Source organism: Colletotrichum paranaense, assembly GCF_030867605.1.
Source record: "Colletotrichum paranaense strain IMI 384185 chromosome Unknown Scaffold_10.1, whole genome shotgun sequence".
Classification (NCBI taxonomy): domain Eukaryota; kingdom Fungi; phylum Ascomycota; class Sordariomycetes; order Glomerellales; family Glomerellaceae; genus Colletotrichum; species Colletotrichum paranaense.
This window is the reverse complement of record NW_026848968.1, coordinates 916,762-941,705: the sequence shown is the minus strand read 5'-3', so window position 1 is coordinate 941,705 and position 24,944 is coordinate 916,762. Positions and strand designations below refer to the sequence as shown.

At 50.1% G+C, this 24,944-nt stretch overlaps 11 protein-coding genes across 11 annotated transcripts; 4 read left to right on the top strand and 7 right to left on the bottom strand.

Annotated features, from left to right (window-relative positions):
- Positions 1-1,078: 1,078 nt before the first annotated feature.
- CPAR01_11992 (uncharacterized protein) lies at positions 1,079-2,537 on the top strand (the record flags this gene model as incomplete). Its single annotated transcript, XM_060496250.1, has 5 exons — positions 1,079-1,273; positions 1,403-1,439; positions 1,496-1,563; positions 1,624-1,997; positions 2,057-2,537. The coding sequence occupies 5 exons, from the start codon at positions 1,079-1,081 to the stop codon at positions 2,535-2,537; spliced, it is 1,155 nt and encodes a 384-aa protein (XP_060345035.1).
- Positions 2,538-3,346: 809 nt separating this feature from the next.
- CPAR01_11991 (subtilase) lies at positions 3,347-6,555 on the top strand (the record flags this gene model as incomplete). The annotated part of the gene is made up of 9 exons (XM_060496249.1): positions 3,347-3,853; positions 3,907-4,064; positions 4,118-4,232; positions 4,288-5,603; positions 5,662-5,771; positions 5,825-5,933; positions 5,996-6,083; positions 6,142-6,386; positions 6,459-6,555. The coding sequence occupies 9 exons, from the start codon at positions 3,347-3,349 to the stop codon at positions 6,553-6,555; spliced, it is 2,745 nt and encodes a 914-aa protein (XP_060345034.1).
- A 257-nt stretch (positions 6,556-6,812) lies between these two features.
- On the bottom strand, positions 6,813-7,277 carry CPAR01_11990 (uncharacterized protein; the record flags this gene model as incomplete). The annotated part of the gene is made up of 3 exons (XM_060496248.1): positions 6,813-6,867; positions 6,927-7,170; positions 7,241-7,277. 3 exons carry the CDS (start codon positions 7,275-7,277, stop codon positions 6,813-6,815), a joined length of 336 nt encoding a protein of 111 aa, XP_060345033.1.
- Positions 7,278-8,137: 860 nt separating this feature from the next.
- Positions 8,138-9,393, top strand: CPAR01_11989 (uncharacterized protein; the record flags this gene model as incomplete). Its single annotated transcript, XM_060496247.1, has 3 exons — positions 8,138-8,487; positions 8,548-8,715; positions 8,784-9,393. 3 exons carry the CDS (start codon positions 8,138-8,140, stop codon positions 9,391-9,393), a joined length of 1,128 nt encoding a protein of 375 aa, XP_060345032.1.
- A 793-nt stretch (positions 9,394-10,186) lies between these two features.
- On the top strand, positions 10,187-11,045 carry CPAR01_11988 (mitomycin radical oxidase; the record flags this gene model as incomplete). Its single annotated transcript, XM_060496246.1, has 3 exons — positions 10,187-10,404; positions 10,463-10,665; positions 10,741-11,045. 3 exons carry the CDS (start codon positions 10,187-10,189, stop codon positions 11,043-11,045), a joined length of 726 nt encoding a protein of 241 aa, XP_060345031.1.
- A 170-nt stretch (positions 11,046-11,215) lies between these two features.
- CPAR01_11987 (uncharacterized protein) lies at positions 11,216-11,326 on the bottom strand (the record flags this gene model as incomplete). Its single annotated transcript, XM_060496245.1, has 1 exon — positions 11,216-11,326. One exon carries the CDS (start codon positions 11,324-11,326, stop codon positions 11,216-11,218), a length of 111 nt encoding a protein of 36 aa, XP_060345030.1.
- Positions 11,327-12,203: 877 nt separating this feature from the next.
- Positions 12,204-13,843, bottom strand: CPAR01_11986 (uncharacterized protein; the record flags this gene model as incomplete). Its single annotated transcript, XM_060496244.1, has 5 exons — positions 12,204-12,526; positions 12,601-12,779; positions 12,831-13,567; positions 13,614-13,655; positions 13,721-13,843. The coding sequence occupies 5 exons, from the start codon at positions 13,841-13,843 to the stop codon at positions 12,204-12,206; spliced, it is 1,404 nt and encodes a 467-aa protein (XP_060345029.1).
- A 917-nt stretch (positions 13,844-14,760) lies between these two features.
- Positions 14,761-16,253, bottom strand: CPAR01_11985 (FAD binding domain-containing protein; the record flags this gene model as incomplete). Its single annotated transcript, XM_060496243.1, has 2 exons — positions 14,761-15,720; positions 15,774-16,253. The coding sequence occupies 2 exons, from the start codon at positions 16,251-16,253 to the stop codon at positions 14,761-14,763; spliced, it is 1,440 nt and encodes a 479-aa protein (XP_060345028.1).
- Positions 16,254-17,205: 952 nt separating this feature from the next.
- CPAR01_11984 (uncharacterized protein) lies at positions 17,206-17,764 on the bottom strand (the record flags this gene model as incomplete). Its single annotated transcript, XM_060496242.1, has 2 exons — positions 17,206-17,409; positions 17,504-17,764. The coding sequence occupies 2 exons, from the start codon at positions 17,762-17,764 to the stop codon at positions 17,206-17,208; spliced, it is 465 nt and encodes a 154-aa protein (XP_060345027.1).
- Positions 17,765-18,626: 862 nt separating this feature from the next.
- Positions 18,627-20,872, bottom strand: CPAR01_11983 (uncharacterized protein; the record flags this gene model as incomplete). The annotated part of the gene is made up of 6 exons (XM_060496241.1): positions 18,627-18,910; positions 18,971-19,493; positions 19,559-19,893; positions 19,956-20,104; positions 20,181-20,437; positions 20,498-20,872. The coding sequence occupies 6 exons, from the start codon at positions 20,870-20,872 to the stop codon at positions 18,627-18,629; spliced, it is 1,923 nt and encodes a 640-aa protein (XP_060345026.1).
- Positions 20,873-23,001: 2,129 nt separating this feature from the next.
- CPAR01_11982 (uncharacterized protein) lies at positions 23,002-23,877 on the bottom strand (the record flags this gene model as incomplete). Its single annotated transcript, XM_060496240.1, has 1 exon — positions 23,002-23,877. The coding sequence occupies one exon, from the start codon at positions 23,875-23,877 to the stop codon at positions 23,002-23,004; it is 876 nt and encodes a 291-aa protein (XP_060345025.1).
- Positions 23,878-24,944: the final 1,067 nt, after the last annotated feature.

The following is a 24,944-nucleotide window of genomic DNA, read 5'->3' as shown; positions in this document are numbered from 1 at the left end:
TGACGCCCCATCCCACCGCTTTGGGGCCAGTGCCCTGTTTGATTCTTGAATCTTAGGCATGACGGGAGTTTAAATCTCCTTCAATCTGCGATCCAACCCTATCAATTCTACCGCGCCAGGCAACCTCTTACGGTAACACGGTAGATGAAGTAGGTACAATACTGGGAGGGGCAAGACGGAGGGGGATGGGTGGGGGGAGACAGACTTCAGATGATTCGCACGTCCTCGACCACAGAGAAGCTTGAATGTTGGCGGAGAGTTCGCGCCTGGTATATGCCCGTTAATCTTGTTCTACAGTTGGTGGCATCACCTTGGAAGAGGCACGGATGTTTCTTGGCTTTGGCTGCAGGTGAGTGACTCTTGTCTTCCACTCTGCCCCTCCACCATAGACTTCCTATCCTAGGGACTCGCGTTCTTAAGCAAATCAAGCATTCCACGATTGGCAAATCTTATTCCATCCCATCAACTTGGATTTTCGGCTTTACACTATCGAAACGGAGTTTAGTTGCTTCTCACTTCATACCAACAGGAAAGCTCACCACCCTCATCGTCACTTTGGTTTCGTCTCGTCCCGCTCAAGCCTGTCTTAGTCCACCTTTTCTTGGTGTAACCGGTAAATTCGTACTAACTTGGAAGACGGATGGGGACGCCTTCTTTCTGTGGCGTATTACACTGCCCTTGCAGTTCTCTCAGGGCTGGATGGGACGCCTTCTCCGGGACCTGTTCGCTTTGACCTGAACTAACCCAAAGAGACTCCCAACATCGGATTAGCCTGACCATCTTGCGACTTTGATTGATATGCCGTGCCATCTGCCCCCTTTTCCCCTACTGTTCCTGGGTTTCATTCATTCACCCAAACACAAGAGACAGAAACGAGTCCCACAATAGTTCACGGCCAGGACCCACGATCATAACGCAGCCCTACGGGACTACGGGACTACAGGAACTGGATCGCAACGCAAACATCAGTCCGGCTCGCGAGCGGCCACCCCTGTCGGACGAGCGTGGCGGACCCGCGCGGCGATGATCGCACGGCCCCACGGCGACGGCCACGGCTCGGTCGCATCACGAAGTAGACATGGATATGGAAGTGGAATCGGACATCATTGAGGACGGAGGCGCGCCGGGGTTCGCTCCCCATGGGAAGGCCGTCATAGCTTGCGCGACCATTTCGGTCGGACTCGCTGGTCTCATCGTCGGACTGCGGTTTTTCGCACGATTATATCCCGCGCGACTGCTAGGAAAGGAGGACTGGTGCATATTCATCGCATGGGTATGTCAAGTCTCGAGATCACGGCCCGACGCCGAGGTGAAGGGCAGGTGCCAAGGCAACCAAAATACCAGGCATCTGGGGTCCCTGGGCATCGATAACTTGAACTGGGCTAATACTCTGGTCAAACAGCTTTTCTCAGCGGCGACTTCTATTGGCATGTGCCTTCGTAAGTCAATACTCACTCTCCAACAGCATGGTAATGGTATGACTGACATAACGCAGAGGTCAAGACGGGCATGGCCGAGGAGTTCTCGACTCTCAGCGTTTATCAGCAACAAACCTTTTTCAAGGTATGATAACTCTAAAATCATTTTGCACGCAAGAGCCCAGCTAATCAACCCGAAACATAGTGGGCATACCTCACTATAATATTCTACAACACTGGCCTCGCCTGCGTCAAAGTCTCGATCCTCCTTCTCTACCTGAGAATCCTTAGAGACCTCAATTACCGTAAGGCATGCTACGTGGTCCTATTTTTCGTGGTGTGCGTGTCGCTATGGACGGTCTTATCCTCGATATTCTTCTGCGTGCCCATTACCAAGAACTGGGACCGTGCCGTCACTGGCGTCTGCTTCAGCCAGGGCATTGCCTGGTTCGTCAATGCCGCTCTGAATATCCTTACCGACTTTGCAATTCTTATCCTGCCATTACCGATTCTGCCCAAGATCAAGCAGTCTCGCCGGCAGAAGATTGGGCTATATCTCATCTTTGCGCTCGGCTTTTTGTAAGTGGTTCCGAGTACTCGTGCGGTCAACGTATCCATCTAACCAACATCCATCTCAGCATCTGCGTGGTCTCCATCCTCCGTATACCATCCCTCATCGTCGCGAAATACTCTCGCGACCCAACATTAGACAGCCCAGGCATAGCAAAATGGTCCGTCGTAGAATTAAACACAGCCATCGTCTGCGCTAGCCTCATCACTCTCAAACCACTCGCCATGCGCTTCTTCCCCCGCATGCTGGGCTCCAACCGCGGCGACGTCGGCCGACAGCGTGGCCCCGGATCCGAAGAGATACCCGCGACCGTAGGTTCTAAGGAAGCGCGAAACGGGGGCGTGAAGCATGGCCACGCGCGGGCGGTGTCTGACGGTAGTACCATCCAGCTAAACCACGATACCTTTGGAGGGGATTCGGCGATGCATACGCAGCATACGGAAAGCTCACGACTTAGTTCTGCGGGGACGTCGGATCTGGAGCAGGGGATGAAGGCGTCGGCTGTCGAAGTCGAAGGAGATTTGGCGATACGAACGGATAAAGCATGATTGAACATACCATTGTAACCAGATACCACTTTATTTTACGCTTTTGTATTTTAAGAAACGGTAATAACCGTATTTGTCCGACGCTAGCTGGCCGTGGAGAAGTTCGCGATGATCTTCTCGTACCTGTGCATGCTGGCCGTTGGAGATTGCGATTGAGTGCCGTGATGTTTCTTGGCCTGCAGGGATCCGCGTCCGTTGATCGCGAAATCAGCAAGTCTGCCATCCCTCCTCGGACAAGCCCCTCAACTGCCCGCACCTTATTCGTACCACATCGAGACGGATTGGTCCGCTTAACATCGTGAGAGAATGCCATTCTGGACAAGATGGTGTTTAATCAATACCAGAGCGATGACATAGGCTAAGACTTTCACCATCCGGCATTCCGCGTTTAGGTCAGAAGCTGCCCCTGGTCACGACCATGATTTAACGTTAAAAGCTCGTATTCACTCATCTCGCTATCCCGCTAGACCCGGAATTCCAGCAACATCCCCTGCTTCTCGATATTGCTTGCCTTAAAAAAACACCGAATCGCCCTATGGGTGCGTCGTTCAATGTCACCTCAGTGGATCACTCCCGCTGCAATGTGACAAGAATCACCACGGGATTAAAGATGCGCGACGGACCTTATTGGGCAGGTGGGATGAACGACATGCCGTGCTCCTTGGCAAATAAGGTCTATGGATACTTCAAAGAGATGCGGAAAGACTTAATCATTCCACGATGGCCGTCCCAAGGTAGTCGTGTACTTTCTGTTGTAGCATCTGCACGACTTTTACACTCGTTTCTGGATCGTGTTTCCCATCGCAGCCATGCGCGCAGCAGGGACAGCCATCGCAGCTTTGCTCTTCGGAGCCGCAGATGCTCTTCATCAATTCACACCCCGGTCTCTCAATGACACCACCAGTCCCAGCGATCCTGCGCCGAAGCGGTACATCGTCGAGTACAAGTCGCGCGCCCACGGTTCTCGCGTCGCCGCGAAAGTTGCTGCTGGGTTTCCGGGTCTCCGTGTCGTGAAGCAGTTCGACTCGGACATTTTCCCTGCCGTCACAGTCGAGTGCGATGGAGGATGCAGCCCCGAGTCCGTGAGAAGTGCGCTTGACGACGGCGACGAGCCTGTTGTTGCAACGGTCTACAAGTCTCAGGTCATGCAAATCCTTCCGACCGTCGAGGGCGAATCGTACAGCGATGATGCGGCGGCGCTGAATTACTCCGTCCATGGACTCACTGGAGTTGAGAAGCTTCACGAGGATGGAGTCTTGGGCGAAGGGGCTATTATTGCTATTGTCGACAGTGGTGTTCAGTACACTCATCCTGCAGTAAGTACTTCGACTCTGACCAGACTTGGTTGCAGATGATTAATCGAATGTAGTTGGGAGGAGGCATTGGTCCCAACTTTACCGTTGCTGGAGGCTACGACCTTGTTGGCGATGCTTGGCCTGATGCGCCAGCTCAGCCGGATGACGACCCCATGGATAGATATGGCCACGGAACTCATGTTGCTGGTATCATTGCTGGGAAAAGCGACCAGTAAGCAGCTCCAAGTTCCTACTTGCTCAAGATGCACAACTAACTCTGATCAGGTTCGTTGGCGTAGCTCCCAGAGCCAAGTTGTTGTCATTCAAGGTATTTGGCAGCAGTGGCTACTCAAACGAGGAGACAGTTATCGAAGGTTTCCTCAAGGCGTACGACTCTGGTGTAAGATGATGGGACATACTTTTTACAATGGGAGATCGACTAACACTGCGCCTAGGCCGATATCATCAGTGCCAGTGTTGGAGAAACCAGCGGTTTCACAACCAATGCTCTCGCTGTCGTCGCGTCCAGAATTGTCGACAACGGCGTCGTTGTCGTCTTTGCTGCTGGTAACTCTGGACAGGATGGCCCCTTCGACATGGCAAACGGTGCATCTGGCGAGCACGTCTTGACCGTGGCATCTTCTGACCCGGGAGTGTTCCCTGCCCAAGCCTTCTCCGCAAAGTTCAACTTGAAGGGCAACTCCAACAAGACCGAGATCGCCTACATACCCGGATCCGGCTTCTTCCCAGACACCATCGTCGACTGGCCCATCAAACCCATAAGTCTCAACTCTTCAATCACTAATGACGCATGCCTGCCTCTCCCAGCGAACACAACCTCACTCAACAATACTGTAGTTCTCGTCAGAACCGGCGGCTGCACCAACACCGTCAAGCACACTAACGTCGCCGCCTTCGGTGCTCGCTACGTTCTCTTCTACAATGACGCCGGCCCATACAAGAATGCCGTAAGCTCTAACCTTACAGGTCTCACCGGAGCCATCGAAGCAAACGCTGGTGAGGCCATCATTGCCGCTATCCTTGACGGCGGCAACGTGACCGCCTCCTTCGACATCTCCACTGCCCACTACGTTGGTCTCCGCAACGCAGGAGGCGGACGGCCATCCTTATTCTCCTCGTGGGGTAGCACCTACGACCTCGCCCTCAAGCCCGACGTCGCTGGCCCGGGCACAAAGATCCTCAGCACCTACCCTACGAACGAATACCGCGTGTTGAGCGGCACGAGCATGGCGACTCCCTATATCAGCGGTGTTGCCGCGTTGTGGGTGGGCAAGTTCGGCGGTCGGGCCGCACACAAGGATGATCCGGAATGGGCGCGCCGCCTTATCGCGCGCATTACGTCGACTGCGCACGCCGTACCGTGGGCTGACTGGGCGACTACCTCGACTGACTATGGTTTCTGGGCGCCAACGACACAAGTCGGTGGAGGATTTGTTGATGCGCAAAAGGTTCTTGGGTACACTACCGAGCTCAGCTTCGACGGCCGCAAGTTCGAGCTCAATGATACAGCCCACTTCAAGGGCACGCACACGGTGGAGATCACGAATCGTGGCACAGAGACTGTTACGTACAAGTTCTCGGTGCAGGATGCTGGTGGATACACGGCATACACCCCCTCTGTACCAGGGCAGACTCAGTTTGCGGTTCCTGGGATTCCTCTTTACGCGGACCTTGATCCTTTCAAGCTTACACCCGAGGTTTCTCTGCCCCAGGAGATTACTATCGCATCTGGAGAGACCAAGTCAACAGAGTATGATCTCATCCTCACAATATGCCACCATGAGACGACAGCTGACGAGGAATAATAGGTTCACATTTAGCGTCCCTGAGGGAGGAGATGCCAAGAAGTTGCCAGTGTACAGTGGCAAGATTCTTGTCAGCGGTAGTAACGAAGAGGAACTTGGTATTCCATACTTCGGTCAGTTTACTTCTCCACAGGTGCCTGATCTTCTTAAACTAATGAAACTGTAGGCGTTGCCTCCGACTTGAAGGAGACGATTGAAAACGTCTGGGACTACGGATGGAACAATCCTTATCTCACCTCTGGCGTGAATGCAATCAAGCTCGAACAAAAGTCAAAGTAAGTTGCCAAACAGCAACGGACGTCTACATCTGGTACGGGAGCTGACATACATCTGCTAGCTTCACCTTCAACCTCACCCGAGAAGCACAAGACTTCCCTAAATTATTCACTCAATTTGTTTGGGGAACCAAGGAGTTCCGCTGGGACGTAAGTCAAGATCATGTCCGGAGCTAGTATGGGAATGTTGAGCTAATGATTTGCACAGATTTTCTCAGGTAATTACAGCGAAGCCCAATGGTCATACCCTCCTGTTGTTGGTCAGAAGGGTTTCGTCGGCTCAGCAACCGCTTGGAACGGAACTGCCAACTCAGCTTGGTTTATTCCAGGTGAAGATAACGAGGACGACATTTTCTCCCTTCCTCTCTACTCGCAGCCTCGTGCAAGGGGAGGTATTTACTACTGGCTCGGGCGATTCGCCGACGGTTCACACATCCAGCCTGGATCATACAAGTAAGAGCCTATTCTGAGTCGATGGCATACCTATTCCTTTGTTATCACATAATCCTAATTCTTGTCACACAGGTTCCGTATTGCTGCCTTGAGGCCCTTTGGAGAGCCTGAGGTTGCAGAAGACTGGGACGTTTGGCAGACGCCCGCCATTACTGTGCTGCCTCTTTAGGCCCACATGTGCCTCTGCCGAACATTTGGAGCTTCACGCTCTAACAGTGATTGCGATTGTACGGGTTCTGGGAGCTTTAACATCAAAGAAATCAATTCTATAAACTTCAAACCTAATATCATCAAAAAGATTCCTTCGACTCTGCTACCGAGGAAGGATCTGCTTCCCCGACCATAAGCATCGATTACATTAATCTTGAGTCTCCATGCTGATTTTCCGCTTCTTTTAGACGTGACGTGCGATGATGAAGTTGTGCTTCAAAAGTCTTCAAGTTTGTGCACCTCATATGGCGGCACCTCGTATGGATGCGTTCTGCAGCCTTTGTCAGCATCCAGTGCGCCCTTGAATCGCCCGTGGCTGGGATCAAGTACCTTTTCAAGGCAGAAACTGCCTCTCTCGTAACATCGCGCCCGACGCACAGGATCTCGACCTTGTATTCGGGTACCTGCGCGAGTTGATCGATGTTACCGGTGTGAGGGGTAGCTCCCGCAGCAGAGACAGGTATGAACTGGCATGTGCCTGGGCTCTCGAAAGCGACATGAATGTATTTGCCGTTATCGTAGGTACCGCCACCAGCTTCAAAGATGGCTGCCTTAGTGGCATCTAAATGAGAACCTGAGCATGCGTGGCGATGTCAGCAAGAGCCATATTCTCGAAGTATTTTAGGCCTTAAGGCTCTACTCACGTGGCACGGAGTATGCAAGCTTGTAGCGATCCGACATTATTGAGAAATTTCGTATATCGGTATACTGGCGAGTGGAAAGCGTTGTAACTTCTCAAGCTGGAGATGGAATTGGAACGATGATGGAGCTGGGTATCAGGATGATATTCGTGACAACCCCTCCCTTTTCTGTTGAGAACTGACTAATCCTCGGTCGTAACCACCTTGTGTGAAATTTCCATTATCCGGGAGCCACCGGAACATCCTTATCTCAACAAATTTGTTGAAAATTCTGAAGCATGTCCCCGAACCCCTATGGGAAAGTGAAGCCATATTCTGACCCCTATGGGAAAGTTCAGGCGATGTAGTCGACGGATAGCGGGGCATAGCTGTGTGGGGTAGTTTTCAACCTGCGTGCTATGCCGAATTAGTTGACGACGCCCCAGTAAGAGGATGCTTGACTCGGCTGTGCCGACCTCGGCGGCGCTGAAGACTACTTAAAGCGCTCCTTTCATTGGATCAAATGCTGCTCTAAGTGGGACAATTGCCGGAAACACAGTTACCCTTATCTACTGGCTCCTTGCGAGTGGAAGCTGGGTGCTCGAGACAAGAACCTTCTGAGCGTGTACTTCTGAGCGTGTGGCGGGCTTATCTGTAGCGATGGGCCTCCATTCATTGGAAAATGCTACTGAAATGGCTCTGCACTCGCGGACCATCGAAGGTACTTTAGTACGAGGTAGTATGCTCACCTCAGTCTTGAAACGGATCTCGTAAATCACCTATAATTGATTTCCTCTCCTCGGCTCGTTTCTCTTATACGCAACACACACTCCTTGACAATAGATCATTAACTCTTGCTTCTAGTCTCTTGCCGCAACTCAGAAGAGAAGGCCATCAGGAGACAAAATAGCAAGAGGCAGAATGGAAACGTTGCCGCATAACCTCCCATGCCCGTCCGGCGCCTCAGTCAAGGTGTCCGTCCTCAACAACTGTTTCCTTCGTGGAGTGCCTACAGCGCCTTATGTTGAGCCTATCATACCTGGGCATGGAACATTCAACGACCTTCCATGTCTCGTCTTCCTGATCGAGAGTTCTACCGGCAGGAAAGTCCTCTTCGACCTCGGTCTACGAAAGGACTGGCACAAACTCAGCCCGGTTTCGCTATCAGAGATTCAGAACGACGAGATTGAAATCAAACTGAAAGAGGACATCGTTGATATTCTGAAACGCGAGAGAATCGCTCCAGGCGACATAGAGGCTGTGGTATTGAGGTGTGTATCCCTACTAAATTCCCATGTGCCTGATTCGGTACTTCTTTCTGTTCCCGCCAGGGACATCCTAATATGGGCTGAATATAGTCACCATCATTGGGATCATGTCGGAGATCTCAGTTTGTTTCCCGATACTACACGAGTTGTCGTTGGCCCGGGGTTCGTAGATGCTTTCCGTTTAGGTTATCCCGACGATGATCTGGCGCCACTGCTAGCCAGCGATCTGAGGTGAGTTGATGTATAACATGTCCAAAAGGTACTTAAAACGTATCGAGAGCTGAGAATGGTCAATATAGTGGGAAATCAGTGGACGAGGTCAACTTTGAAAAGGCCAGCTGTGTCCCTCTTGGTCCGTTCACAGCTTTCGATTACTTCGGTGACGGCTCGTTCTACATCGTTGATGCTCCTGGACACAGCATCGGCCATGTTGGAGCGCTAGCCCGGACAACAAGCAACCCGGACACATTCGTCTTCATGGGTGCCGACTCGTGCCATCACTGTGGAGAGTTCCGACCTTCTGCACGCCGCAAAACCCCGAGCGACTTTCGTCTTGGCTCACCGACTTCAGGACCATCTTCCCCTTGTCGTGAGCTGACGTCTGATGATCACAAAGGTCCTCAGGGCGGGCTTTGTGGAGCTCCATTCTATACAATTACGCGAGACCCTCGATATGCCGAGTACACTCATGATCACGGAGCTGCGGATGCAACGATTGCCAAGGTGCAAGAGATGGACGGGTACGACAATGTGTTTGTTACCATGGCACATGATGATTCTATTCCCGAGATAGTCGACATGTTTCCAAAGACCATCAACGAATGGAAGCCAAAGGGTTGGCATGAGAAGGGTCGATGGTCGTTCTTGAAGGACTTCAAAGGCTTGGCTGACGTGACGCGAGGAAGTTAAGCACAGATCTGCTGGGATTTCCCCAGGGGAAGAGCACAAGTCAACCTAAGCAGAGTTATATACATCGCTACCTTAGTCGGCGGGAACGGCTTGAGTATAATACAGAAATCACGTTCGAGGCGCAACGTAGTTGATGAAGTTGGCCAGATTACCATCCATTCTGGAATCATCCACTACAACTCTTTAATCCAATAACTGTGCCTCGCACATCTTGTGGTACATACCCTTAGCTTAGAATTTTTCCTAGTGTGTTCCCATCTCCTGAAAGGGGGCCCCTGTGCAATACGTATATCAAATCGGCGACCTTAGTAGTACCAAGACACTCTATATGGGCTCAGCCATAGCAATCGTGGTCCTGTCAATTCGCTTTGCAGCATCAGCCAGCGCAGCGTGAACCTCTCTGTATCAAGGGCACTAGTCGTCTCACCGAGGAGCAAGATCCTAGTGTCGCGGATCAGACCACGTGCAGTTGCAATTTATTGATGTTGGCCGCCAGAGAGAGCTGGGCACCTTGGTTCCATCCGGTGTGGCGAGCCCTGACCCATTAAGATTCATCAGTGTTGAGTCTATGATGAGTGGTTGGAAAGCTCGATCGATAGAGTGAGTTTACGCGCGGGAAAGTCGGCAATCAGTGGAGAGAAGTCATCTACACAAAGCGTGTTGATACGAAGACCTTCCCCTTCCCAACGGGATCTTCTTTGGCACCATCTTGTAAAACCTGAGCCAAGCCGACGCTGCCCTGGATGCGTTCTATGAGATCCAAACTGGAGCGCTGCTCGACGACCCACAGCTCATGGTCACCTGCATGGAGATGGTCATCCCCGCAATCAGCCTCACTACCATTGACCTCAACTCTTTCACTGGCAAGGTCAACTTCACAGGTTCTTATCCCACGGCACTTCAACCTCTGATTGATGTGGGCCCCATTGCAACACTCTTTTCTCGCAGCACTCTCACCGCCGAGGCATCCAAGGCCGTGACACCCGAGTTTTTGGCAGTTTATACCCAGCGGTTAGTAGTAGATCTAATCTCTTCATTAGAAAGATGCTTACGTGTACACTTTCTGCAGTATTGGTTGCGGCAATATCAACATGAAGGCGGACCAGGAGCTCTACAAGGAGGTCTCTGAACTGTTCTTCTCTTACTACGCATCTTCGACTCTTGCTGACCACACCATAGGCTTTTCTTGGCACCCCGTCACTCCTCACGCTGTACAAGAATCTGGCAGAAAGGGCGGCAACACAGGTGACTGGCAGGAGGTCAATCAGAACTGTTAGTGCAACCACACCTTTGAAGATGGCGGGCCTTGTCTATTACACAAATAGTGAACTAATCAACTATTCGCAGCGCTCAATCTGAGAACGAGCTGGGGTAACGCCGACGATGATGCGGCGGCCCTTCAGATGGACGCTGACTTCTTGGCCAAGGCCACAGAGCTGGCTCGGAAGCGCGATGCTCTAATGCCGAATCAGTGGATGAACAACGCTGTCGAGACCGCCGATGTCATCAGCAGTTACGGAGAGGAGAACGTCAAGAAGATGAAGGCTGTCTCACAGAAGTACGACAAGGAAGGAGCCTTTCAACGTCTTGTGCCTGGCGGTAACAAGCTAATCCTGCCCTATGGTCGATGTGTGACAGAAGAGTGCATTTAGTCTACATCGCGGATGAGAAGTCGCTAAGAGTGGAGCTGGTTCTTTGGCTTCATCAATAATCTAGCAGAGCTTGAACGACATTAGCTTCATATCTCATGTAAACAATTGATCAACGTTCTGGACTTATCGATCTATTTCGAATTATGAACAAAGAATATTTGACATGTCAGTCAAGCACTGAGAGTTCTCAACCACCTACAATACGCACAGACTCTGCAATGCACCATCGACGCAGCGAATCCACAAACATCTCCACTGAGCCTCACATCGTCACCAACCATAACAAAACTCACGATATCTTCACAAAAAGATCAAAGACATACAACACCAGGTATTCGCTGGTCGTCACCGACCCAACTACTAATCCGGCCCTCATTGGCTTATCTATGGGAGAGCGGACGGGATCCCGAGTTTTCCAATGGGTATGGTCGTATGTGGTGGTTCGGGGAGGAGAGACAACCTGAGACGCGAGTCTGAAGCGCGAACTTGGTCTAGGGTCCAATCCCGTTCACCTTTGGAGATCGGAACTAAGGATATCAATGGGTTAAGTCACCGGGCTAGGCGCGGTTCTCGCCTCTATATGGACTTTTTTGGAGGTCGAGGAATCTCAGAGAGCTGTCTTGACTTGGCTCAACATACCTAGCTCAATTTGACGTCTAGGGTGAGAATTCATCCGCTGAGCACCTTAGCATCTACCATACAACAGCGTATGCAACTGCTGTTACTGGGAGGCCATATCTCAGTGATGCCATCAGTCATCACCTCAGCTGGGGTGGACTGGCAATGTCGATCAATGCAGCTTTAAGTCTTCATTTTCAGCCATAAACACTGCCGTTTGAGCCATTTCAACCGTGGGATGTAGTCAGCGCTTAAAGCTTCTGGTCAAGGGTGACGTAATGTGCGACCCTGCCAGCATGCCCGCCACGGCCTATATCGAAGCTGTCACTCGCGCTGTCCTGGAGTTATAACATTTGAACCTTGCTACTTAGACTCCTGTAGTTGAAGATCTCGCCATGAAAGTACAATTGATCATTGTGATCATGTAGAAAAGAACCTATCTCTCGTTTGTTTAGGTTCTACTAGGGCCAACTCCGAGACGCTTCGGGTGTTTGGAAGGACAGGTTCCCACGGATTCTCATCAAACGGTGTATATCCAGCTCACGAAGACGCTAATGCAACAGCTGAAGCACCGCTTCCCGTTTGCAGAGCACGCAGTTCTTCGTCAGATCGGCGCGGTGCCGACTTGGGTGGCATGTCCACCCAAGCCTCCTCATACCCAGTCGACCGCGCATAAAGTGCACCAGGAGCCTCAAGGGCATCCACAACCATATGCTGAATCTTTCTCCACACATCGTCACCTTTCAGTTGGTTCCAGGCTTTGTCCTCGTAAGACTTGAGTAACTCGTGGCATAACGCTGTTGCCCTTGCCTGCTTGATACCATGCCCGTCATCACCAAAGTCTTGCAATCGGTTACCAATCGCTGGATATATGTCAGTGTTTAAGCCAGGCGACGAATTGGGAGCGCCATGGACTTGCCTCTGATTGAGGTTTCACCTGGAACCTTAGGTTCATAAGATGTGATGAGTCCCACATCTATCGGGGTTCGTCCTCGGGCCGTGTATTCAATCAGGTCCATGCGGATCTTCCACTCAAGAAGCCGCTTCTTGTCCTCACGTGAAAGCCATGATTGAGACAGCGTCGTCAGGTAAAACACAGCAGAATTTACATGGTGCCTAGCAAACGTCAGATCTTGTCGACTCACAGCCACTGTAGGAGAAACTTACATGAGGAAGAAGTCGTACTTGACGTGCTTAGTCGGGTGAACAGCCGCACTAGAAGCGACAAGAATGATTGCGTGGAACATCTCCGCCGTCCTTTCCTCTAGCTCGTCATCCAAGACATGCACTTTGCGCAATATCTCAAGCATTGGCTCTTTAGCTCTCTGCAGGATTCCATCCCTGATCTTGCTATCATCTTGGAATCGCGCAGCACCTTCTAAAGCAGACGATGTCCTCGCTTCCTTGAACAAATCAAGAATAGCTGGCATCCGCGTGTGTTGCGCGCTCTGCTCAATGGCGGCTTCGCTCGGCAGCAGAAGGTCGTCAAGCGAACTAGTCCCGTGAACCGCAGTCTGCGCAAGACCCTCTGCGACAATCGTAGGCTGCTTCCATTCAAGACCATGCATGAGCTGTATCAGAGAGTGTAGAACACCGCCGTGCAGGCGAAGAAGCATGTTGTTGGAGGCAGCGTCGCGCTTGAGCAGTGTTTCACGAACGACCTGTTCGTAACCGTCGGCTTCAATCTTACGCTGGAAGTATGCGAGGAAATCCGGGTAATATTCATCCTTCCCAAGATACTTGTGTGCGGAGCTCCAGTCAGTCAGGAGTTCGGAGACAACCTCATCATGGCGAGGCTCGACGGGGCGTTGAAGGTCGTGGCGCAGGTCGAATGCCTTCTGGATTTGAACCTCGTTGGCTCCGGTGCCGTAGAGCGCGAGAATATGGTGAAGCATCTGGTTGAGCTGTTAGAATCATCGCCTCCCTTCTTTCTGTCCGGGCCCGACTGACGTGGTCATGGAAACCGGATCGGTTGAGAAAAACATGATGAAGCTGGTGAAGATGAGTTAGCAGTTGATCGAACTCTTCTTTTGGGTCTGGATAGTTTCCCCTCTTACATTCAAGTCTTTCTCTAGCAGCTCGCTAGTTCGCTTTGCTGCCTCATCGCTCTGCCGGACTGCCCAAAGACCTGTGTTCTCGGGAGTTATGACGATGCGGGTAGAAGTTGGGCTGGTAGACATTGTCAAGTGATGTTATCGTAATACAATCAAGTTCGATGCAGGGTTAGGTTGAATCACGCGTGCGCTCTAAATAGAGTCTAGAGATGAGCGAGTTTAGCAATGAGTGACGACCTGACTGCTTACAAATGTATTCAAGACTGAGATCAGGGCATCTATCGGCACCCATTCGGTGAATGCAATGAGTCACAAGCGATCTCGAACGGGGTCTCGGAGGCTTAATTCAGTTTTCTAAATCGAATTATCTCGCATTTCCTGTCTCTCCGTTTGTTTGATCGATGATCTTCTCGAGCAGATTCAATTGAAGCCAAACAATATTGTAGTTTCCAACTCTCGCGCTTTGTTCGTCTCGCAAGATGCCCCGCCTTGATCCCCGGGTGTGGGACCCAATAAGCACGTTGATTATGTGATCAGTAATTCGAAACAGCCAACTGGTTCAGGCTACCTAAGTATTGACTCTGGGTTGGAAAGCTGTTCGCAACTCGCCGACGGCTTCAGTTGAGACCTTCGCCTATGCCCCGATCCTGTCGGCAACATACTGTCAACACAAGGATGGCACAGATATTACCCTTCACTGAGTTGATCTTTCGGTCGCTTGCCCCAAGCTCGACCCTCGGTCGTTGTCATCGGCCTCGGTGAGACCGCTCTCGTACTTGTACGTCCTCCTGTTAATGTGACTGCATATTATCAGGCAAAATCAGTAGTCGGCATTTATTTGAATGCAATAAGTGAATAGCCGATACGGCATTCAGTGATTTCTTAGTTAAGTAGATTTTTATACAGAAGACAAGAGCATGCCTGTCACCGGCCTAGGGTAGCTAGGAAAGTCTAGTTGTACACAGATGTGGTAGATGTCTCAATAATTTACACAAGGTAAGTCAGTATGTAAGACTGGGCCATTGAAATGGTTCCTAAGATCCCTAAGACTCAACCTTGGCACCTCCAGGCACCAGTTTTGTGAAGACAAGGTTCGGGTCATACTTCGCCATGATTTCCTTCATCTTCTGCCAGTTTCCCTCACCATAGCCAGGAAAGACATCATTGCTCTGGGTCTTCTGCGCGGCGCTGAGGAAAACAAAAGGAAGAAGATCGGAACCTGCAGCGCGAATATTCTTTTTGATGTCCTCGTTCGCTTTCTGGTGAGCATCGAAGACCGTCTTATCGTCCTCGGCGTCGGGCCATGAAGCGCTCTCGACCAACCACATCTGAGGCTGGTATTCCTGGCCTGGAGTCACGAGAGGGTTCCCGCCGTTGTCCTCACTCTTCTCTAGAAGACTCTTGGTGATGGGCATGATGGCCAGGGCTGTGAAAAAGCCCGGAATGTTGTCAAGCTCGGCGATACCGTTGAAGTACGAGTCGACGAAAATATAAAAGAGATCAGCATCTGCGGGTATAGAGACTGAGTGCCACAGCTGCCTCCTGCCGGCATCAGAGGCATAATCGACGGCGTTGGACCATGTTCCCATTGTCTGGCGGACTACTTCTCCTCCAGTGACCGGGAGAACTGGTGCCGTCAAATTCATCAGGCCGGGAGCAGTGAAGTTCTGAGGGCCGACTTGAAGGTCTTCTCCACTGTGGAAGATGAAGGCGTCAAAAGTCTTCTGCGGATTGGTCGAAGGGCTCCAGCGAATCTGGCCCTCCACGGCAGTCTTGGGGTCAAAGTCTGCGTAATGCGCAAAGTCCACCATACTTTTCAAGTACTCTGTCTGACTTTCTGTTCCATAGGAAACGGAGCCGATGTCAACAGCAGAAACATTGAGGGTACGGAGGTCGGCCCTTGTCGCGATGCAGAAGTTATTTCCACCACCGCGCAGCGCCCAGAAGAGATCCGAGTTCTCCGTGAGGCTGGCCTCGACAATATTTCCATTTGCAAGTACACACTTTGAGAAGTCAGGTTCTAGATTCTTATCAGATTTGAAGGCAGGAGTGATACCTGGAAAGCCTGAACCTCGGTAGACACAGAGCCATGCTCGTAAGAGAAGAATCCGATTCCGCCACCGAGTAGCAGGCCAACAACACCAACATTCCCAAGACGAATTCCGTCGACGGTCCGATTGAAGTTGTCGAGGTAAGCATAGAACTGTGGCCAGCGGATACCAGGTCCCACCGACACTAGGCTATGGTCATCATTGATATCTATTACAGTCATGTTCGTGCTGGATATCAGGATGCCTTCTGGACCAATGTTTGCCGCATTATCGACAGTCATGCCGCCACCGGCTCTGACTGCAAACGGTACGTTTGCTTGGGTGAACAGCTTTACCGCAATCGAGACGTCTTCCGCAGAGGACGAGGCAAATACGCAAGCGGGCCCAAGCCATGCGGTGGATGTCCACGAGTCTAGAGTCGAGTGTAAGCATAATACTACCAGCGTCTGAGTCGAAGTGGTTCCTACAGGTGTTTTCAAAGTCATATCGACTTGTGCCCGGAAGAATCGTGGAATCAGAGTACAGCTTGCTCAAAGTATTGCAGACATCTTGGGTCGACGCTGGTTGAGCATTTACTGTCCCGACATCTGCTAGAAACGGCAAAAAAAAAAAAGAAAGAAGCATCGTGTTATCAGGAGCGAGATTTTCTGTAGGGATTGAAAGTTTCAGTCGAGACTGTTATCCTTCCAAACCAACTTCTTGCATCGCGAGTTGCCTTCCATATTTATATAGTTCACAGGCCCTGGTGATGCCTATAGTGTGGTTACCATTTTGAAATTGACGAAAGTGTAATAAACATGCATGAACCAGCCTCAATATCCAAATGTCTTGGTATGTCTATCTCTGTAGTGGTTAGTATGAAGCTAGCGTTGTACTCTATAGTCATGTAGAAACGTTACGAACCCGATCGCTACCAGCGGTTCATCGGATTTGAGAGCGTGCGTTGAGATCCCGGATCTCAGCTCCACATATCTCCATTTCAACCATACAAAGCTGCGCCGATGTGCGCATATGAAGTGACTTGTTCTGGTGTAGTTCTCCCGCAAGGTCGCAATGTCGGTTGCGCATTCGCATTGCGGACTCCGTTGCGAACAACAAAGGCGAGATTCCGCGGACTTGGCATCGGGTTGAACCCGAGCAAGGTCTGCGGAGTTATACCTCGAGATTGTATTTGATTCCGAACCCGCTATTACTTCCGCTTCCCCATTAAGTCTTTATGACATATGCGCGGAGGTTCATTATCATGGCGCAGGTAATCGTGGACCTAGGATCTCCGGTTTTGACAGATATGGCCCCATGCGAACCACTCATACTTATCCAACAGCACGAACTATCGACTTATTCATCCAAGGGAAATGAGTTAATCATCCAAGTCACGGTTACATATTCTCCCTGCACTGCTAAGGAATAACCTATGTCAGGGAGGAAACTCCCCACTCAACGCCTTGATGCCTCCACCTCTTCCTCAGACATATCACAGAGCTCATAGTATTTGCTAACTAACTCGCTCAACTTTGGCTCCGAGGCTACGAATATCTTCACCTGCTTGCGCATGGCCATCGCCTCTTCTCCGACTTCAATTCCACTGGGAATACTGCCAGCCAAGAACCATGATTTCTCTTCGTTACCCTCAAAACAGATCTGTAGTGTGTAGTTGTTAGCCCAGTCGCTCATCCTCTACAATATGTCTGACCTGGCGGAGTTGTAAAGTATAGAGCAAATTCATTCAACATACTTTTGCCTCCCACATGATGTCGTTCGAGGCGCACCATACTTCATACGGCTTTCTCCCGTTCGTTTCAATGAGTCGTGCAATGCCAAAAACTTCACAGAGAGTATCTGCAGCTTTGGTCTTTTGATCCGGTAATTCCGTGGGCGCTGTGAGAAACTTGGCAAAGATACTCCGGATTCTATCTTCATCGGCAGTCTGCACAAGCTGTCTAAGGCAGCACTGCGTCTCTTCAATGGGTACCTGGCGCCACATGAAGTCGGTCATAGTATGGCGGTACCTCCACTCTAGGGCATCAGCATGCGAAGGGACTTTCGTTCGTAGTGCGGTCTACTTCGGTATTCTAGGTCAGCGCTGGGAAATAACTTTTCATTATTGTCGTATGATTAATGATTTGTGGAGAAATTTTCTGCAGTCGGCAACAAGCTCTTACGATGAATAAATTTTGGAGCTCCTCGAGATGTTCGCACTGTTGTTCGGTGATACTTCCGTTTGTTGACGACATGGCCAACCTTGGAGCTCCGATCGGGACTTCGGACTTGAAAACAAGCTAAATTATGGTGGTAGAGTGTGTGACAAGAATCTGGGGGTGTGGTGTGTGCCAAGTCAAGAATACATCAAGTATTCTATTTATGCACGCACATGATGATTAAGCCTCAGTAGTGGCTGCTGACACGACGAAGATGCACGATGTTGAGCTGACGACCTTAACTTCTTGTAAATAAACCCCGCAGATCCTTCGCTCTCGTTGGGTCTTGACACCACTTCATTGGCGGCAGTGATCAAAGAAAGGCAACTCAGCAAGGATGAAACCCACATGATTCGAAACACACAATCATGTGCCGTGCATAAGTTCTTTTGTCAATCTCTTACTTCCTGAGATGACGAGCCTCGTTCTCAAAACCTACAATATCCCATGAAAACTATTCTTTCAAGTAATCAAACATCTTCGCCGTGACTTAACCCAATGTAAACCAACATAAGTAAGACATGAACGTAGAATGCTCTTCGGTCAAAGAAAGTCTTCTCGAGTTTCATCTCGACTGCCCTTAGTTTGGACGCGACTTTCCAATAGCAACCTTTTCATGCGACAACAGGAACAGAATGAACCTATAAACAAGATGGGCCACTAGAGACGACTGGAAACACCTGAACGGCGCTTGGGAATAGGTGTATCCCGATAGGCTGGTGGCAGAATACCTGCGAGTTCAGCTTTGATCTGCAATGCCAAAGTCCGTGAATGCCATCGCTGAAGCCTCGTATCACCACCCATAACCCAGTAGTTGTCAAGCCGGGACTGCCGTTTCCACACTCCCCGAACCTCTCCTTCCGAATCGACACCCCAAGTTGCATCAAGTCGAGCGGCGATCTCTCGAGGTCCAAGGGTTCCGCTGTTTCCGTCTTGGTCTCCCCCTAACGGATTGTTAATGTCATTCGTTGTCGACGCCCCCAGTATGTTTGCCGCCGTCGTACGCGCGTCTCGGTCAGCAAATCCCGTACACCACACCACGGCATCCGCATCAAGTGTGCTACCGTCAGAGAATCTGAGTCCAGTGGTAGTGAAGGCAACGGGCTCGACATTGGCTTTGACACCTGCTTTACCCTCGGCTATCAGCGCCGTGCCGCCCACATCGAGGTAGTGTCCTCCAGCCTTTTCAAACAAATTGACCATCAAGCAGCATTCCGGTGAGCGGCTGTCTAAGACGGGGAATCCGGCTTTGGCAAGGGCGGCATAGCGATCCGGCTCTTGAGAGGCAAGGTGGGAGAAGTGTCCCCGCACGATGTGAGCGTCGATGTTAGTGGGCATCGCCATAGAATCCTTATCTGCTTCCACGCCAAGCTTCTCGTAATTTCCATGCGCTGCAGGATCGCACACGTACGCGACTGGGAAGATGTAAGTGGGGGAGCGAACAACCATTGTGGTCGCCAGACCGGCAGCGTAGCAATCCTCGAGAATGTCAAACGCGGTGTTTGCTGAGCCTATGACCAGAGCAGACTAGGTGTGAAAATACGGGTCAATCAAGTAATTTATCGCCGTCCGATTCGAAGCATTTGACTGACCTTGACACCAAGCATCTTCAAGTCTTTGGCGTTACGATAGGCAGTAGAGTGAACACTGACACCCCGATAAAGATCAGCATCAGCCATAGACGGCATATGAGGCTTCTGCGATCCAATCCCTGTTGCTTGAACTATGTGCCTGGCCACCGCAACACGCTGACCGGTGGGTGACAAAAATGTCACTGTGTAGAGTTTTGAAGCCCGGCTGTATGTTGTCGAAACAACCTTGGTCGAGTTGAGAATGTTCAGATTGAATATTTCCACGTATCGTTTCACCTGATTTGCAAGTTCCTCTCTGGTGAGGAAGTGTGGAAATTGCTGCTCTTCTGCGTATTCTGACCAAATTGCTTAACGTTAGTATGATTCGAATACTCCGCGGCTCAAACTCAACACTTACCCAGGTACGCCATGGTGCATATTGCTGTTGGAATATGGAACTTCATTGCGTGGTAGCGAAGAGCCCAGTTGTCTCCCGGGGTGGGGTTCCGATCGAGCATGACGCTCTCGACGCCCAAAGCCTTCAGCCGAGCAGCAACTGTCACTGCGCTACATCATTTCAAGTACACGTACTCGTTAGCTAATGTGGATTCGTTGAAGGTATCGATATTCCGTTCGAGCTTACCTGTTGCCGCCACCGATGATAACCACATCGGTTTCGAACTGTTCGAGAATGCCCAGCTGCTTTGCAGGACCCCGCAACAAACTCAAGTTTTCGGGATAGTGGACAAAGTCCTCAAGTCTGGTGCTCAATACCCAAATTTTCCAGCTCACTATCTTCTTATTCCCCGTTTGGCGCTTGTGGGGTAGAAGAATAATTTTGCCATGACAGTGGGCAGCTGGGGACGCTGTGCTGAATGTGAAATTACAGTCGATGAATTGCTTCGCATCATGGACCAGTCAGTCTGTTCCCCAACGAAATTGGCACGAATGAAGACTCACGAGGGTAGGAGTGATCGGCGCGAAACTCGCGACTCCATCAATTCCAATATCTGCTACTCCTCGGAGATTCTTTGTCTCCAAGAGGCTGCTTGCAATGACGCCGGCCCGTTGGAATGTTCGAAGGTGATACGTTAGTGCTAGCTGATCCTTCCAGTATGCCTGCTCCGCGAAGAAGCAGTCTTCCAGAGCAGTCGCATCATTGGCCTTCAGTGCTGATGTGAGTTTTTCGAAGAGATCGAGGGCGATGCTGGTAGTCGTGCTTCCGATCATGTTGGCAGGGTCTATCATCCCCTCGGGGATGATCGGAAGAGGTGTCTCGGCCATCATTGTACGTATATCCGCCTTGAGCGGGTATTCTTCATACACTTCAGCCATAATTTCCCTGCAGACTTTGTCAGCTTGACACAAACTTCACCTGGTCAAAAGAGAGGAGTGCTGAGACGCAAGATCTTGCCCCTAAGATTCTGTCCGGGTTGATGAAGCTTGGGACTGCCACTAGCGAGTAGATGACCGGGTGGCATGAATGAGGGGAAGTGTCTCATTCTTAGCTTCGTGACTACCATCTCAAAATGGGCAGAGATTCGTCCGATCCATTTTATTCCAACACGCCAACGGCCGTAGCCAATCGTGGCCGGTGAGCTTCCTGGCGGAATTGATGTCTCTCCGTGGCTGTCACACTAAGATATCACAGTGAGTAATAAAAAGAAGCAGCGACTGGAAGCGACCGGTGTTCGGTGTTCTTTGAAATCCTTCTTCTCCATGGCTTTCGGTGCTGTCTGTGCGGAGAAGAAGCCGCTCTTCGGCTAGACGTAGACTCCGAGACTTGTCCTTCCTCACCTTTCACAAGGCGTTGTGTACATACTCTTTTCATCCCTATTCTTGAATCAGACGCATCAGTCATCTGCAGCCGTTCACGCCTGAACTCTAGCTCCCCCGTAAACTCTCGTCTTCTGAACTGCGGAGGTAGTGTGTGGGGGTCTTGTGGTCACCGCGGTGTCCGTTCATCACGTTCATCATACCATGGACATCTTCTGGATCATAGGAATCGCGTATCTTTGTTTTCAACATGCTTTGACTAAGTCGCCCTGTCCTTAAAATGATCTACACACAATACTTTTGCAGTCTTCAATGAATGTCCTCAATCTTGACCGCACTCTATTTTATCATGACCAAGCCTAATTGTGGGGCTGACGCCTGACAAGTACACTCCGGCAGGTTCCTCTGTGAGAGTTTAGACTCGGCAAATACATTATCAACATGATTCGAGATTACTTGACCACAAACCTCCCTCGACCCCAGTTACAACGCGTCCAAAAATGACTCTCATTTACCTACACACTGTATAGACCTCGTGATTCCACGTCTTTGCCCTCGCTACGGTTCCAGCCCTGGGACAACAGGTCAGGATCGCGCCTTTCCTAGTTGAAAGACCATGAGTTCTCTCCTCGTACCCCCCAAGATGAACTTCCGTCAATACCGGTCTCTCCAGACTCTTGTCTTCTGAATTCCCGTATGAGGCTTGGTTCTCCTTGCAACGGAGGATATTGAAGCTCAAGAATCGTACCATCATGGTCCGATCTTGATATTTATTCAGAACTGGGAAGACTCCGCTTTGCAATACCTGACTTTGAACTTTGACTATCGCTCGTATTCCCGATAGCCTTCCGGAAAGGCGCGAACAAATGTTGAACAACTTGATCGGAGTAGATACCATAGCCTGCCAGGACTATCACTTCTTGACCTGCATAACTCGTGATCAATACGGCCGATGCGATCTCACATCCGCAAAAAAAAAAAAAAAAAAAAAAAAAAAAAAAATAAAAAGGAGTTAAAAGGCGCAATAAAAACACAACCCACCCAACAAACTCCAACAAACAATATCAAAACAGGCCAAGACAATAAAAAACCACAAAAAAAAAAAAAAAAAAAAAAAAAAAAAAAAAAAAAGAGTTTGACACGGCCAATCAAAAGTCATCACTACCCGCTGTAGTAATTGAACCATGCGCAGGGACGGAGTTCGGCTCCGAATGGCAAGATTCCCGAAAGTTATGAATACAGACGTGCCATTAGGTGTCATCGCTGTTGGTTCTGTCGTTCTTAGCATAGCCACCATGGCTTTTGCGGCGGCTGAAACCTTTGAAGAAGTGTTCCATATAGAACGAGAGTGTTATAATAAGCTCCGAGATGAATCATGAATTACGATGGGAACTAATGTGTAGAATGCGAGATAGTTGTATTTTTCAACACGTCGGGGTGAAACTCATGAAACTACAGGTCGATATCATGAGACACGCCCACGGATGTCGTAAAGCACAAGTGAGCTATCCCTCCCTATCTCGCTAATCTCCATCCTGCATCATCTTTTTATTCTACTAGCCTGCCGTCGTCTGCCGATGACTGAAGATAGAGTCTGACGATAAGAAGCCAACTCCCATCTCTCCATCGCTCAGGCATGTCTCTTTTCTCAGTTGCGCAGTTATGAGAGATATTCGGTAGCAATAAGCTCAAGGTCGGATGGCCTTACAGTGTGAGCAGACTCGAGGGCGCTTGAATGGGTGGCACAATCTCATATACAGGCGATTCTTCTTGAGAGTAAGCTCCATCACATAGCCACTGCGCTCAATCATCTTGCCGAAGAAGCGCACGCCTCTCTTCTGAAAAGGCAACCACAAGGTCTGAAGATCGTCGGCGTGTTCCTCCTCCCACTCAGCTAGTTCAGGAAAAGCGGCATGATTGATGCGTCTGAGGGCTTTCTTGTGACTTGGGTCAGGGGTGGTCTTCGTATGAATGTCATGCCACTGGCCAACCACAATGGCAAGTTCAGTGAGACTCGGAAGTGCTGCGAGGACAGTAAGGGCCGCACTGAATTCGTGGCGAAGGGGAAGATGAATCCGACGGATGCAGTCAATAAGCGGTGGTGCCTGGGGCGTAGGTAGATGAAGAGACTGTCGAAGCGAGAGTGCAGCCAGTTGCATGTTTTCCTCGTCCTTGTCTGCCACAAGCGGAATGAAGCGATCGATAGCAGGGAGAACCCAAGCGTCAATTGGGAGTCGTTCAGAAACGTAAGTACGATAGATCTTGCCCATCGGATGACGAAGGAATTCTCGATGGACCAGCGACCGACTCATGCGATTGATTTGTGAGGGAAGCTGAAGTCTGCGAAAGTGGCCTCTGAGGTTGACCTTCTCGCGTCCGTTCTCGACGAAATTCTCAAGGAAGACGACTTTTGAAGGTGTTTCGTGAACGTAGGCGAGCCACCAGACGATGCTTTTGTCGGCTTCTTTGGCATCGGCAATTAGGTGGTCGACGATGAGCAATATGATGTCCATAGACAGCACCACTGATCCCTCCTTTCCATCGCTGGTTGATTGATTCGCCATGATGCGGAAGTCCCGAATGTATGGTTACGAAATTTGCTGCCGAAGGTGTGTTCGTAGAGGTTCAATCGGTCAGGTTGCTGTCCAAGGTCGTCGTATGTGAGCAATTCAAGCGATTAAACGCTCATCGATTGATTTTCAACTGGAGATCTCAGAGTCAGTAAATCTCATGAGGTACAGGCGCAAAGAATGAGCGCACTTTGTTCCAGCCCTCCGGTGATAAGGACCGCGAACCTTCTGGCGAAGGATCGAAACAGCTGAGATTGGGTATGCTTGGAAGAGAGGAAGACGAGAGAGAACAGAGAACGTAGACAAGGAATGCAACTATTCTTTCTCGCTCTTTCCTCATTTCTCACTGGCTAGGTAGCTCTTACCTGAGAACACAGACTCTTTGAAACGGGAAGGCACAATTGCCGGAATACTGCTGCGTTTGCACAAGAGCGGTGATATCACGTCACATTATTGAGGTGGATAACAAAGAATCCAGCGGAATACCCAAGGACAGGAATGGTTTTCTGGGAACACCCACTCGTGTTCTTACCTTACTCAAGATAGGATATTTGTGCCTGTAGATACTCACCCTAAAGATACTAAGGTACCCTGTAGATACACGGATAGCTTTGACCAACACATCATACTTATTTTAAGATATAACTGGCCAGGAAAATAAGCGCCTACTGTTCGAACAATATTCTTCATACGTCTCCAGCAATGTTCAACGGACGTCCGGTGCCCAAGGTGATATTGATTAGCTAAAGAATCACACTGAGTTGAAATTAGAATCCTTGAACATTGGTCGCCTGGCGCTGATAATTTATCATAGGTGTAATATAGTCACAGTCTGTATCTGCAGCACATACCTAAGCTCAAGTGCTGTCCTGAAGACGATCAAGTTTTACCTCATCAATATGGCGAAGGCAGATTATCTCCGAATTTGGCCCAAATTTCCTCTACCACTCGTTTTTTTAACTTAGGGATGTAGTCGGAGTAAAGATGAGCTTAACCCCTGGTCATTTTGATCTTCAAGATTTGCTTCTGTCTTTACACTGTCGATGTCCCGTAGTTGATGG